This window comes from Grampus griseus (genome assembly GCF_964374135.1).
Source record: "Grampus griseus genome assembly, chromosome: 7".
Classification (NCBI taxonomy): Eukaryota; Metazoa; Chordata; class Mammalia; order Artiodactyla; family Delphinidae; genus Grampus; species Grampus griseus.
The window spans coordinates 87397667-87413145 of NC_139001.1; the positions used below are offsets into that span (position 1 = coordinate 87397667).

General features: G+C 38.7%; 2 protein-coding genes across 2 annotated transcripts in view; both read left to right on the forward strand.

Annotated features, from left to right (window-relative positions):
• The window catches only part of LRP1B (LDL receptor related protein 1B), a gene marked incomplete at its 3' end in the record, with an annotated part of 1802496 nt that overhangs the window by 52919 nt on the left and 1734098 nt on the right, over window positions 1-15479 (forward strand). The window lies entirely within an intron of this gene.
• On the forward strand, window positions 4032-4655 carry LOC309824787 (peptidyl-prolyl cis-trans isomerase A-like). The gene is made up of 2 exons (XM_082657958.1): window positions 4032-4132; window positions 4200-4655. Exons 1-2 carry the CDS (start codon window positions 4064-4066, stop codon window positions 4623-4625), a joined length of 495 nt encoding a protein of 164 aa, XP_082514084.1. The 5' UTR covers window positions 4032-4063; the 3' UTR covers window positions 4626-4655.

The window sequence follows — 15479 nt, forward strand, 5'->3', positions numbered from 1 at the left end:
TAATTTAATATTTTATTGAAGGACTCCCACTGCATGGGAGGTAGTATTAGATAAGATCTTTATGTAAATTCTTTTGTTATTCCATGCGTCACACTTGATCTCTCCAATTAATAAGACTTGTTATTACCAGTACACTTAGATTCAGATTAGGCATGTACATTTTACCTAATCCCAATAAAAAGGCAATTATACTTTGTTTTCTAAAGATCCATGCTGCTGCCCTTTTGTATATAATACTTTACATATAGGAGTATCGTTCTATTAATGCTTATTTTATAAAACCATGATCAAGTGTATTAGTCTAATGATAGTGACAGCAAATAAATTATAAGTGGTGCTGAGATTATAGATGTCTCTCAGTTTTAGATGACTTCCTAGGGAAATAATGATATTTTCTGACTGTGACTAAGATTATACTTATTAGCACTGCTGAATACTCTTAGAGAATTTTCACAGACAAAATAACAGCAAAATAATTTTACCCCACTTTTCTTCTTGAAAGAAATAACTAAAGACATAGAGATTTTGTTTTGTTTTTAAAGATTTATTTTGACTACAATTATTTTGACATATGTGTCAGACTTCCACTCAATTCTATTCAACACATATTCTTTTAATACGTATCCTCTATGTGAGAGCTTTTGTAGGTCTGGGAATGCGATGATCAAGTGGGCTTTGCCCCCAAAGGATCATTTATTCCAGTGTGATAGATTACAAAGGAGAATAAGAAACACTTAAGGCACAAAAACGATGATTTAAGTCTTGAAGGGTTAGGGAGTGTTTGGTAGGTTTCTGGATTGGGCATTTGAATAGACTGTGGTACATTTCTTAGAGAAAATTAGTTTTAAGGGAGCATAGCGTGTTCAAAAACCTGAGTTTAAATTAGGGACTAGGAATATATGAAATGATGAGCAGAGTGTAGACTTTATACTAAAGGGGAAATAAGGAATCACTGAAGAGTTATAAGCAAAGTAGTGACATGAAAGTAATTGCACTTTGCAAAGACCTGATCAATGGAGAGAATACAGTAGATGAAGCAAGCCTGGAGTCAGGAATCTTTATTAGGCAACAGCTGAATTAGTGCAGGCAATACATGATGGTAGCCTAAACTAGTGCTGATCTGTGCAATGAGAGAATGGATTTGAAGACTTGGGAGTTGAGAGTCTACAGTTCCTGGTACTTATTGGGGGATGAGTGAGGGAGAGGAAAGAATCAAGGATGCTCAGATTTCCGGTTTGGGTGATTGAGTAGACTGGTGCGTTGCTCTGAACTTGGAATCACAGGAAGAAGATCCAGTTTAGGGGCAGAAGAAAATGAGCCCCATTGTGGGCATGTTGGGTTTAGCAATCTTTGAACCAGCCCTGTGGAACTGTCTGATTGCCTATCTGTTCTGTGGGTCTGTGTATCTGGGTCTGAGGCTACCTGTGATCACAGCCTGGGTGGAAGTGGTTCCTCTGAGGATGTGTAGAATGGGAAGAGAGCCTCAAACAGTGTCTACATACTTTTTGTGTAAAGAGCCAAATGGTAGCTCTTTTAAGGATTGTGGGCCGTACAGTTCAGAAGTACTCAACGGTGCTGTGGTAGCACTGAAGCAGCCACAGACAACACGCAAGTAGGCGTGAATGTGATACCCTGAAAGTTAATTATGCATACTGAAATTTGAATTTCATATAATTATCACATATCACTAAATATTATTCTTCCTTTGATTTTTGTTATTGTTCAACCACTTAAAACTGTACAAGTCCAATCTTACTTTGTGGAACATATGAAAAAAAGTGATAAGCCAGATATGTCCTATGAACCATAGTTTGCAGAATCCTGGCCTAGAACATTACCCTTTGGTTAAGAGAAACCAAAGAGGAAATGGCAGGAACTGGGTCAGAATGGTAGGAGAAAATTAAGAGCATAAAATATCTATATACCATATAATTTTGAGTTAGCTGACATTTGTGGTAGCTGGGTGCCAAGAAGTTAAAAATTGCATATACAATGGAATATTACTCAGCCATAAAAAGAAACAAAATTGAACTATTTTTAGTGAGGTGGGTGGACCTAGAGTCTGTCATACAGAGTGAAGTTAAGTCAGAAAGAGAAAAACAAATAACGTATGCTAACACATATATATGGAATCTAAAAAAAAAAAAAGTTCTGATGAACCTAGGGGCAGGACAGGAATGAAGACACAAATGTAGAGGATGGACTTGGGGACACGGGGAGGGGGGAGGGTAAGCTGGGGTGAAGTGAGAGAGTGGCATGGACATATATACAGTACCAAATGTAAAATAGATAGCTAGTGGGAAGCAGCTGCATAGCACAGGGACATGAGCTCGGTGCTTTTTGACCACCTAGAGGGGTGGGATAGGGAGGGTGGGAGGGAGACGCAAGAGGGAGGGGATATGGGGATATATGTATGCATATAGCTGATTCATTTTGTTATACAGCAGAAAGTAACACAACATTGTAAAGTAATTATACTCCAATAAAGATGTTTAAAAAAATTGCAACAATGATTGTGATTTACAGGTGGTAGAAAGGTGGGGTTTTTCAATAAATATATACTTCACTTACTATTATAAAAGAAATAAATAGAGGTACTTGAAGGAAGTCATCCCTTCCCATCCACCGGCACTGCTTCTGCCACCATTCCCAGTGCCCCGAAGCATGAGTTTAATTGTCCTAGAAACCTGAGTTCTATTTTTGGCTATCTCATAATAGCCAGTTAATTAACTTCTCCAGTCTCAGTTTACTTTTCTGTAAAATAATTTGATAGAAAAAGAGAGAACAAGTGAGAAGACATGCATGCATGTGCTAGAGGTTGAGCTCAAAGAGTTTGGGGTAAATTAAAACAGTTATTATATGTGAAAACATTTAGCAGAATGTATGGAATATATTTAAATGCTTCTCAAACATTATTTCTCTCCTTCCTCAAATATTTGCAATTTGATGTCCCTCATGAATTCCCATCCTTCTCAGGGAAATGAGCTGTTTCCCTGGTTTCAGATAAGAAGAGATGAAGTACTCAATCAATATCAGTTGATTAGGGGATTGAATGATCCTTTTAAAACTGTGAGTATCTGTACACGGGCTATAAACGATGCTGGACTGAAATGGGTTCTCAATAATTGCAAGATTCCTGTGATGCTGCTGCTGCTGACCATTATAGAGTTGAGTTAAGGTGCTGGATGGGTTTGTATGTGCACATCAAATGACACGAACGTAAGAAAATTTGAGAAGCAGTTTTGGGGAGGGAAGTAAATTATTTGTGTTAGAACCAAACTTTGCCAACTTTGCCATTTATTTGACAAAGACAAGTAAGCTTAGGACAAGTTATTCAACCTCCTCACTAAGCCTCAGTTTCATTTTCATGACCTATAAAATGTGGATAAATTGCGTCTCTGTGGGTTATGGTGTGACAAATGAGAGGACATAAGATATCAAGCATAGTGGCTGACATGTAGTAGGTGCTCAATAAATATTAGTTCCTCCCTTTCCATTTCCTCTTACAAGAAAATCAACTTTCCCCTTTATTTCTATTTGCTGTGGACTGTTTGCCTTAAAGAACAAACCTAAATGAAAGAGCAAAGTTTTATCGATGTGTTTGCAAATGGGTTGTTGGGAATGTAGAATCAGTTACATGTGAAGTACATAAATTCCATTGTGATATGATCCTCCTGCAAAGCTAAGAAAAGGTCTGTAATTTGTTTTATTTAAAACATTAAATTATGATGGCTCACTTAATAACTCGAAACTACTAAGCTAAACTACATTTGTGTTCAGCAAACAGTCATAAAAACCCGTTAGACATTTAATTACTGCACAAATTGTTTTATAAAGCACTGTAAAACAAACCTGTTGATTAGCAAAAAAGAAATAGAGACATGAGTGCAAAAACACTAACCTTTTTAAATATATAAATTTAGCTACAAGCAAGTATTCTATCATATACAAGTCTTTACTCCTTAAAGGCTTGTCATTCTTTTGTAACCCTATCCATTTTTAAAGATAAAACTTCACGGCTTTGCAGACGCCGCCACATCGGAACTTCCCGCGCAGCCCAACCATGGTCAACCCTACCGTGTTCTTTGACATCGCCGTCGACGGCGAGCCCTTGGGCCGCGTCTCCTTCGAGGTAAGGGACCTGGAAACCAAGAAGTGACTGCTCATCCAATCCATAAAGCTATGTTAACAGATTGGAGCTGTTTGCAGACAAAGTTCCAAAGACAGCAGAAAACTTCCGTGCTCTGAGCACTGGGGAGAAAGGCTTTGGTTCTAAAGGTTCCTGCTTTCACAGAATAATTCCGGGATTTATGTGCCAGGGTGGTGACTTCACACGCCATAATGGCACTGGTGGCAAGTCCATTTATGGGGAGAAATTTGATGATGAGAATTTCCTCCTGAAGCATACGGGTCCTGGCATCTTGTCCATGGCAAATGCTGGCCCCAACACAAACGGTTCCCAGTTTTTCATCTGCACTGCCAAGACTGAGTGGTTGGATGGCAAGCATGTGGTCTTTGGCAAGGTGAAAGAGGGCATGAATATTGTGGAAGCCATGGAGCGCTTTGGTTCCAGGAATGGCAAGACCAGCAAGAAGATCACCATTGCTGACTGTGGACAAATCTAATAATAAATTTGACTTGTGTTTTATCTTAAAAAAAAAAAAAAAAAAAAAAAAAAAAGATAAAACTTCACGTGCAGATTCTTTTCACAAGTACAAATTGAGAAGATATTTATTGTGTCCTTATGGAAAATGCTTTGTTGTATTTTTTTTCTTAATGGAGACTTATATTAACATTTGTAAACATGAATTTACGGAATCAGATTTGCAAAGACAGGCCAAAATCAATGCCTGAGTAAATCATGAAGTAAGTGAGTGATCATCAGAGTAAGGAGATGACAACAGTCACTAAGGTTCAGGGTAGAGGTGGGGAAGGTGAAATAGTTATTGGATCTCTTCAGAAAAAAAAACAGTTCTGAAGTCATCACTCAAAGTGCTTCATACCTAATGCAGAGCAGCTGTCTTCCCAAGAGTATTAATGTGATCTTCCTCAATGCTTATGTTATGAAGATGTTAGTTCTAAATTCAAATCAGGAAGGCTGCAATAGCCAGGACATGGAAGCAACCTAAATGTCTGTCAACAGAGGAATGGATAAAGAAGATGTGGTACATATATAGAATGGAATATTACTCAGCCATAAAAAAGGATGAAATTGGGTCATTTGTAGAGACGTGGATGGACCTATATCAATATCATATATTAATGCATATATCATATATTAATGCATATATTATATATTAATATATAATATTATCATATATTAATATCATATATTAATGCATATATGTGGAATCTAGAAAAATGGTGTAGATGATCATATTTGCAAAACATAAATAGAGACACAGACATAGAGAACAAATGTATGGACACCAGGGGGGGAAGGGGAGGGTGGGATGAATTGGGAGATTGGTATTTACATATATACACTATTGATACTGTGTATAAAATAGGTACTAATGAGACCCTACTGTATAGCGCAGGGAACTCTACTCAGTGCTCTGTGGTGACCTAAATGGGAAGGAAATCCAAAAAAGAGGGGATATATGTATACGTATAGCTGATTCACTTTGCTGTACAGTAGAAATTAACACAACATTGTAGAGCAGCTATACTCCAATAAAAAATAGTTATAAAAAAAATCAGGAGGACTGCACTATGACTGGAATTCTACCAGAAGAGAATGAACACTGGTAAAAATCCTCTTTTAGCCTCTGGCCATAATCATTTTCGAAATTACAGCATAATTTTGGCAAGATCACTTACAGTTGTAAATAGTAGCCATGCAATAAATTAAATATATTCACATATGTGTGAACACACACACACTCATACACATACCACAGCCCCCCCCAAATTTCACAAAAGTGACACACATCAGACACAGTCTTATGATTTAGACCTAATAATGGAAAGTGTGAAGGTGAGAGGAAGGGTGGGAAGAAGATAGAGAGAGAAGGAGAAGGGTGGGACCATTTTCTCATCATATTAATTCAACAAACATTTCTTCAGTAGTATTCTATTATTCATGTATTGTAGTTGCAAAGATGAATTCAAATTCTTATAGTTTTGATGGAAGAGAAAGAAATACAAACACTTTAAATAAATTATAATCAGAGAAAAAATACAACCATTAACAGACCACTGGTCCACTATGAAAAGAGGGTTAGGCTTCCAGAATGTGATGACATCATTTAATGCATTTCAGTACTTCTGTGAGCCTAAAACAGCAATGGGCACAGCTCTGTTCTAGCCTGTGTTGTAACAGGGAGGAATGGTGTATGGCCCTTATCCTCCATGACCTTGCATATAATATCATATTGAGAAAACTGTTAACTGATGCTAAAAAGAGGAATAAGTCAAGGAAAATTGTGAAAAATTATATCACCATGACAAGGAAATGGACAAGACAGTGATGGCAAATATAGATGAGCAGACAACGTACACATCAGTTATCACTATCAACATGATTCCTTGGGAATTGAAGGAATTCTGGGTTATAAAAAGTATCCTCTTTAAAGCTGGTAGAACCATGTCTTCCAAGTTCTCCTGGCCTTACTCCAGACTCAGTAACTCTCCTATTTGTTACTCTATGCAGGCAAAATTAGTAACTACTAATGGAACAATAAATCCTCCTTTTTCTATTAGATTTACAAAATTCAGACCAAAAGTGAAGTAAATGTAAAAGCATATATGGTATCTCCAATATGAGTGGCACATTACACCAATGTTAAAGTGAATACCATCAAAAAGTAAAAACTTAAATTTTACTAGAGTTCATAAAGTAATCCTTATATAGGGATCAAACTTTGGAGATTCTCTTTCATTAATTCTAGGGAAAGGACTGGAAGCTGAATTTTTTAAAAAAATCTTCCCACGAGAGGCTAATGATCAGTCAAGAATGGGAACTATTGTCCTAAAGACAGGCTTTGAGGAAACAACTTCTGGGCTGCTAATAAGCAGAATGTTTCAATAAGCAGAATGTTTCCATTTCCATTGATTTCACATCTTTCCTCTTCTCTACAGGCGGTACCATATTATGTGTGTTTTAGAGCTAGCAAGAGAATAACACATTACTAAATTGATCTGTACTAGGTCTAAGTTATAAGTAGACACAGCAAGTTTTTAGTCTTATATACTTAAAAGAGGTGCTATGGTCTGAAGATTTTTACTTGTGAAATGTTTCAGATGTCAATATCATGCAGGTGGAAAAAGTGATAAAGTCACTTTGTTTCTCCATTTTCAGAATTGAGTATTTCAGCCTTAAGAAAGTAAATACAGACCAAAAAAGAGAAAATAACATTTAAATCTCAACAAGGGGGGCTTCCCTGGTGGCGCAGTGGTTGAGAGTCCGCCTGCCGATGCAGGGGACGCGGGTTCGTGCCCCGGTCCGGGAGGATCCCACATGCCGCGGAGCGGCTGGGCCCGTGAGCCATGGCCGCTGAGCCTGCGCGTCCGGAGCCTGTGCTCCGCGACGGGAGAGGCCGCAGCAGTGAGAGGCCCGCGTACCGCAAAAAAAAAAAAAAAAAAAAATCTCAACAAGGAAAATGTACGGTGCCTTTGTGATATAATGGACAGTAAATAGGGTATGATCTGGATTGAAGCACATAGCATTTTTTGTTTTGTTTTACATTTTACTCTTTTCTCCCACTGTTCTCAGAGTGGAACTAAGTGCATAATTGGAAAAATTACTGACTTTGGATAATATAGTCAACCTGTATAACATTAAATATGTTACATTATTTATTGAAACATTATAGGCAGAATAAAGGGCTCGCCTAAATATGTCCATGTCCTAAAAAAAAGTGAAATACCTTTTCACTTGGCAAAAAGGACTTTCAAATATTTTTAAGCTAAGGACATCAAGATAGGGAGATTATCCTGAATTATCTGGATGATGTCAGTGTAATCACAAAGGTCCTTAAAAGTAGAAGAGGGAGGTAGAAGGAGAGACTCAGACAGGAGGACTGAAGCAGTTTGGATGAGCCAACGTGAGAAAAACTCAGTCCACCATTGCTGCCTTTGGATGAAGGGATTCATGAGGCAAGAAAAGTGGGAAGCTTCCAGAAGCCGGAAAAAGTAAGAAAATGAAAAAGTGGATTTTTCCCTTGAGACTTTGAGAAGGAACACTGCCCTGTCAACACCTTGATCTTAGCCAAGTGAAACCAAGGCCAGACTTCTGACCTACTAAACTGTAAAATAATAAGTGGGTGATTTATAAATTTAAATTTATAAAATAATAAATTTCTAAGCCACCAGTTTTGTGGTAATCTGTTACAGAAGCAATAGAAATTGAATACAGATTTTAGTACTTAGAAGTGGTATATTTCTCTAGCAAATACCTAAAGATGTGGAAGTGACTTGGGAATTGGGCAAAAGGCAGAGGCTGGGAAAATTTTGAGGAGCATGATAAAAACGACCAGATTTCCTCTAAAAGACAGTTAGTAGATATATGAACATTAATGACTCTGCTAGTGAGGACTTATAAGGAAGTGAAGATCAGCTTAGAGAAAACACATATCACCTTAGAGAATACCTGAATCATTGTAAGTGGCCTGTTAGGAGAAATATAGACTTTAAAGGCACTGCTTGTGGAGGAACAGAAGGAAATGAAGTATATGTTATTGGGAACTGGAGGAAAGAGAATCCTTGTTACAAAATGGCAGTAACTTTGCAGAATACATTCTATAAATACATGGAAAGCAGAATTTGTAAGTGATATAACTTGGATATTTAGAAGAGATTTACAAGTAAAGGTTGAATGTGTGGCCTGGTTTCCTTCTTGCTGCTTACAATAAAATGTGAAAGAAGAAAGATAAACTAATCAAAGAACTGTTAAACAAGTAAACTAAACTAAACAGGAATAAAAAGAAAGTAAAACTTAATGATTTCTCTAATTCTTAACCTACCCAAATGGCGAAGGATGCAAAGTTAAGAAATTCACTGGAAAGAAACCATGGTCTAGAAAAAAAGCCTATGGTGTGTCTGGACAACCTTTTGCTCAAATATCAGAAAAATTAAAAGGTCACACAAAAAGGTCCTTGAAGAGATTAAGTATGTGACTCATAGGTTCCCTCTACCATCCCAAGAGATGCCAAAAATAGAGATAGAATTATCTAGGAAAAAAATCTGTGGAGTAGGCTCTTGTTTAATAGATTGAATCCCATGACATACATGGAAGACCCACAGGGTCCTTGAGAATTTTATGCCAGTAGAAAAATGTTAGCTTGGATTGGAAAAAGACAGAGAGTGTACAAAATGAAAGAAGGCTGTTGACCACAAAAATGCTACAAGTACAAAACAGGCAGATAAAACCACTCAGCTGCAAACGTACTATCTTCCATGAAAAATAAAGATGACTCTGAGGGTGGAGACTAGAGGGTGGAGCTGTGAGCCACTGTGGATTATTATTAAGCTTTAAAAGCAAATGATGGGAGAGACCTTCAAGACAGTGGAAGAGTAAGACGTGGAGATCACCTTCCTTCCCACAACTACATCAGAAATACAACTACATGTGGAACACCTCCTACAGAACACCTACTGAACGCTGGAAGAAGACCTCAGACCTCCCAAAAGGCAAGAAACTCCCCACGTACCTGGGTAGGGCAAAAGAAAAAAGAAAAAAAGGAGGCAAAAGAATAGGGATGGGACCCACACCAGTGGGAGGGAGCTGTGAAGGAGGAAAGGTTTCCACACACTAGGAAGCCCCTTCGCGGGCGGAGACTGCGGGTGGCGGAGCGGGGAAGCTTCGGACCCATGGAGGAGAGCGCAGCAACAGGGTGCAGAGGGCAAAGCGGAGAGATTCCCGCACAGAGGATCGGTGCTGACCAGCACTCATCAGCCCGAGAGGCTTGTCTGCTCACCTGCCGGGGCGGGCAGGGGCTGCGAGCTGAGGCTCGGGCTTTGGTCGGATCCCAGGGAGAGGACTGGGGTTGGCGGCATGAACACAGCCTGAAGGGGCTAGTGCGCCACGGCTAGCCGGGAGGGAGTCCGGGGAAAAGTCTGGAGCTGCCGAAGAGGCAAGAGACAATTGATTCGGGGTGCGTGAGGAGAGGGGATTCAGAACACCGCCTAAACAAGCTCCAGAGACAGGAGCAAGCTGTGGCTATCAGCGCGGACCCCAGAGACGGGCATGAGACACTAAGGCTGCTGCTGCCACCACCAAGAAGCCTGTGTGCGAGCACAGGTCACTATCCACACCCCGCTTCCGGGGAGCCTGTGCAGCCCGCCACTGCCAGGGTCCCGGGATCCAGGGACAACTTCCCCGGAAGAACGCATGGCGTGCCCCACATTCCATACCCCTTCCCCCCAACCCCCCGCCCCAGCCTGAGTGAGCCAGAGTCCCCGAATTAGTGGCTCCTTTAACCTCGTCCTGTCTGTGCGAAAAACAAACGCCCTCCGGCGACCTACACGCAGAGGCAGGGCCAAATCCAAAGCTGAGGCCCTGGGAGCTGTGCGAACAAAGAAGAGAAGGGAAATCTCTCCCAGCAGCCTCAGGAGCAGCGGATTAAATCTCCACAATCAACGTGATGCCCCCTGCATCTGTGAAATAACTGAATAGGCAATTAATCATCCCAAATTGAGGCAGTGGACTTGGAGAGCAACTGTAGACTTGGGGTTTGCCTTCTGCCTCCAATTTGTTCCCAGTTTTATGTTTATCCTAGTTTAGTATTTAGACTTTATTATCATTGGTAGATTTGTTTATTAATTTGGTTGATCTCGTCCTACATTCTTTTTATATGGTATATGTATATTTTTTTCTTTTTCTCTTTTTGTGTGTATGTGTATGCTTCTTTGTGTGATTTTATCTGTATAGCTTTGCTTTTACCATTTGTCCTAGTTTTTAGAACTTGTTATCATTGGTGGGCTTGTTTTTTGATTTGGTTGCTCTTTGGTTGTGTGGCTGACAAGGTCTTGGTGCTCCAGATGGGTGTCCGGCCTGTGTCTCTGAGGTGGGAGAGCTGAGTTTAGGACATTGGTCCACCAGAGACCTCCAGGCTCCACATAATATCAAACGGTGAAAGCTCTCCCAGAGATCTCCATCTCAATGCTAAGACCCAGCTCCACTCAACAACCAGCAAGCTACAGTGCTGGACACCCTATGCCAAACAACTAGCAAGACAGGAACACAACCCCACCCATTAGCAGAGAGGCTGGCTAAAATCATAATAAGGTCACAGACACCCCAAAATATACCACCGGACTCAGTCCTGCCCACCACAGAGACAAGATCCAGCCTCATCCACCAGAACACAGGCACTAGTCCCCCCCACCAAGAAGCCTACACAACCCACTGAACCAACCTTAGCCACTGGGGGCAGACACCAAAAACAGGGGAAACCACGAACCTGCAGCCTGAGAAAAGGAGACCCCAAACACAGTAAGTGAAGCAAAATGAGAAGACAGAGAAACACACAACAGATGAAGGAGCAAGGTAAAAACCCACCAGACCTAACAAATGAAGAGGAAATAGGCAGTCTACCTGAAAAATAATTCAGAATAATGAGAGAAAAGATGATCCAAAATCTTGGAAATAGAATGGAGAAAACACAAAAAACGTTTAAAAAGGACTGAGAAGAACTGAAGATCAAACAAACAATAATGAACAACACAATAAATGAAATTAAAAATTCTCTAGAAGGAATCAACAGCAGAATAACTGAGGCAGAAGAACGGATAAGGGACCTGGGAGATAAAAGAGTGGAAATAATTACAGCAGAGCAGAATAAAGAAAAAAGAACCAGTCTCAGAAACATCTGAGACAACATTAAAGGTACCAACATTCGAATTATAGGGGTCCCAGAAGAAGAAGAGAAAAAAAAGGGACGGAGAAAGTATTTGAAGAGATTATAGCTGAAAACTTCCCTAATATGGGAATGGAAATAATCAAGTCCAGGAAGCACAGAGAGCCCCATACAGGATAAATCCAAGGAGAAACATGCCAAGAAACATATGAATCAAACTACCAAAAATTAAATACAAAGAAAAAATATTAAAAGCAGCAAGGGAGAAACAACAAATAACATACAAGGGAACCCCCATAAGGTTAAGAGCTGTTCTTTCAGCAGAAACACTGCAAACCAGAAGGGAGTGACAGGACATATTTAAAGTGATTAAAGGGAAAAACTTACAACCAAGATTACTCTACCCAGCAAGGATCTCATTCAGATCCGATGGAGAAATTAAAACCTTTACAGACAAGCAAAAGCTAAGAGAATTCAGCACCACCAAACCAGCTTTACAACAAGTGGTAAAGGAACTTATCTAGGCAGGAAACACAAGAGAAGGAAAAGACTTCAATAACAAACCGAAAACAATAAGAAAATGGTAATAGAAACATACGTATCGATAATTACCTTAAATGTAAAAGGATTAAATGGTCCAACCAAAGTCATAGACTGGCTGAATGGATGCAAAAACAAGACCTGTACATATGCTATGTAAAAGAGAACCACTTCAGACCTAAGGACAAATACAGAGTGAAAGTGATGGGATGGGAAAAGATATTCCATGCAAATGGAAATCAAAAGAAAGCTGGAGTAGCAATTCTCATATCAGACAAAATAGACTTTAAGATGGACTATTACAAGAGTCAAAGAAGGACACTACATAATGATCAAGGGATCAATCCACTAAAAAGATATAACAATTGTAAATATTTCTGCGCCCAAAATAGGAGCACCTCAGTACATAAGGCAAATGCTAACAGCCATAAAAGGGGAATTTGACAGTAACACAGTCATAGTAGGGGACTTTAACACCCCACTTTCACCAATGGACAGGTCATCCAAAATGAAAAGAAAGAAATAAACACAAGCTTTAAATGATACATTATACAAGATGGACTTAATTGGTATTTATAGGACATTCCATCCAAAAACAACAGAATACACTTTCTGCTCAAGTGCTCATGGAACATTCTCCAGGATAGATCATATCTTGTGTCACAAATCAAGCCTTGGTAAATTTAAGAAAATTGAAATCATATCAAGTATCATTTCTACCACAATGCTGTGAGACCAGATATCAATTACAGGAAAAATATCTGTAAAAAATACAAACACATAGAGGATAAACAATACAGTACTTAATAACCAAGAGATCACTGAAGAAATCAAAGAGGAAATAAAAAATTACCTAGAAACAAATGACAATGAAAACACGATGACTCAAGACATATGGGATGCAGCAAAAGCAGTTCTAAGAGGGAAGTTTATTGCAGTACAATCCTACCTCAAGAAACAGGAAACATCTCAAATAAACAACCTAACCATTACACCTAAAGCAATTAGAGAAAGAAGAACAAAAAAAACCCAAAGTTAGCAGAAGGAAAGAAATCATAAAGATCAGATCAGAAATAAATGAAAAATGAGGGAAACAATAGCAAATTTCAATAAAACTAAAAGCTGGTTCTTTGAGAAGATAAACATTATTGATAAACCATTAGCCAGACTCATCCAGAAAAAAAAAAAGAAAACTCAAATCAATAGAAGTAGAAATGAAAAAGGAGAAGTAACAACTGACACTGCAGAAATACAAAGGATCATGAGAAATTACTACAAGCAGCTCTATGGCAATAAAATGGACAACCTGGAAGAAATGGACAAATACTTAGAAAAGCACAACCTTCTGAGACTGAACCAGGAAGAAATAGAAAATATAAACAGACCAATCACAAGCACTGAAATTGAGACTTTGATTAAAAATCTTCCAACAAACAAAAGCCCAGGAACAGACTGCTTCACAGGCGAATTCTATCAAACATTTAGAAAAGACCTAACACCTATCCTTCTCAAACTGTTCCAAAATATAGCAGAGGGAGGAACAGTCCCCAACTCATTCTATGAGGCCACCATCACCCTGATACCAAAACCAGACAAAGATGTCACAAAGAAAGAAAACTACAGGCTAGTATCACTGATGAACATAGATGCAAAAATCCTCAACAAAATACTAGCAAACAGAATCCAGCAGCACATTAAAAGGATCATAGACCATGATCAAGTGTTTTTTTTCCTAGGAATGGAAGGATCCTTCAATATATGGAAATCAATCAATGTGATACACCATATTAACAAACTGAAAGAGAAAAACCATATAATCATCTCAGTAGATGCAGAAAAAGCTTTTGACAAAATTCAACACCAATTTATGATAAAAACCCTCCAGAAAGTAGGCATAGAGGGAACTTACCTGAACATAATAAAGGCCATATATTACAAACCCACAGCCAACATCATTCTCAATGGTGAAAAACTGAAACCATTTCCACTAAGATGAGGAAGAAGACAAGGTTTTACACTCTTACCACTATTATTCAACATAGTTTTGTATATTTTAGCCAAAGTAATCAGAGAAGCAAAGGAAATAAAAGTAATCCAATCAGAAAAGAAGAAGAAAATCTGTCATTCTTTGCAGATGACACGATACTATACATAGAGAATCCTAAAGATGCTACCAGAAAACTACTAGAGCTAATCAACGAATTTGGTAAAGTAGGAGCATACAAAATTAATGCACAGAAACCTCTTGCATTCCTATACACTAATGATGAAAAATCTGAAAGAGAAATCAAGGAAACACTCCATTTACCGTTGCTACAAAAAGAATAATATACCTAGGAATAAACCTACCTAAGGAGCCAATGACCTGTATGCAGAAAACTGTAAGATACTGTTGAAAGAAATTAAAGATGATACAAACAGATGGAGAGATATACCACGTTCTTGGATTGGAAGAATCAGCATTGTGAAAATGAGTGTACTACCCAAAGGAATCTACTGATTCAATGTAATCCCTATCAAACTACCAATGGCATTTTTCACAGAACTAGAACTAAAAATTTCACAATTTGTATGGAAACACAAAAGACCCTGAAAAGCCAAAACAATTTTGAGAAAGAAAAAAATGGAGCTGGAGGAATCAGGCTCCCAGACTTCAGACTATACTACGAAGCTACATTAATCAAGATAGTGTGGTACTGGCACAAAAACAGAAATATAGATCAATGGAACAGGATAGAAAGCCCAGAGGTAAACCCACGCACTAATGGTCACCTTATTTTTGATAAAGGAGGCAAGAATATATATACAGTGGAGAAAAGACAACCTCTTCAATAAGTGGTGCTGGGAATACTGGACAGCTACATGTAAAAGAATGAAATTAGAACACTCCCTAACACCATACACAAAAATAAACTCAAAATGGATTCAAGACATAAATGTAAGGCTAGACACTATAAAATTCTTAGAGGAAAACATCGGCAGAATACTCTATGACATAAATCACCGCAGCATTCTTTTTGACCCACCTCCTAGAGAAATGGAAATAAAAACAAAAATAAACAAATGGGACTTAATGAAACTTCAAAGGTTTTGCACAGCAAAGGAAACCATAAACAAGATGAAAAGACAACCTTGGGA

Excerpts from the sequence above, each read along its gene's own strand:
- LOC309824787 (XM_082657958.1), top strand. The coding sequence starts at position 4,064 with ATGGTCAACCCTACCGTGTTCTTTGACATCGCCGTCGACGGCGAGCCC. Across the intron at positions 4,133-4,199 it reads TGGGCCGCGTCTCCTTCGAG|CTGTTTGCAGACAAAGTTCC; the intron begins GTAAGGGACCTG and ends AACAGATTGGAG.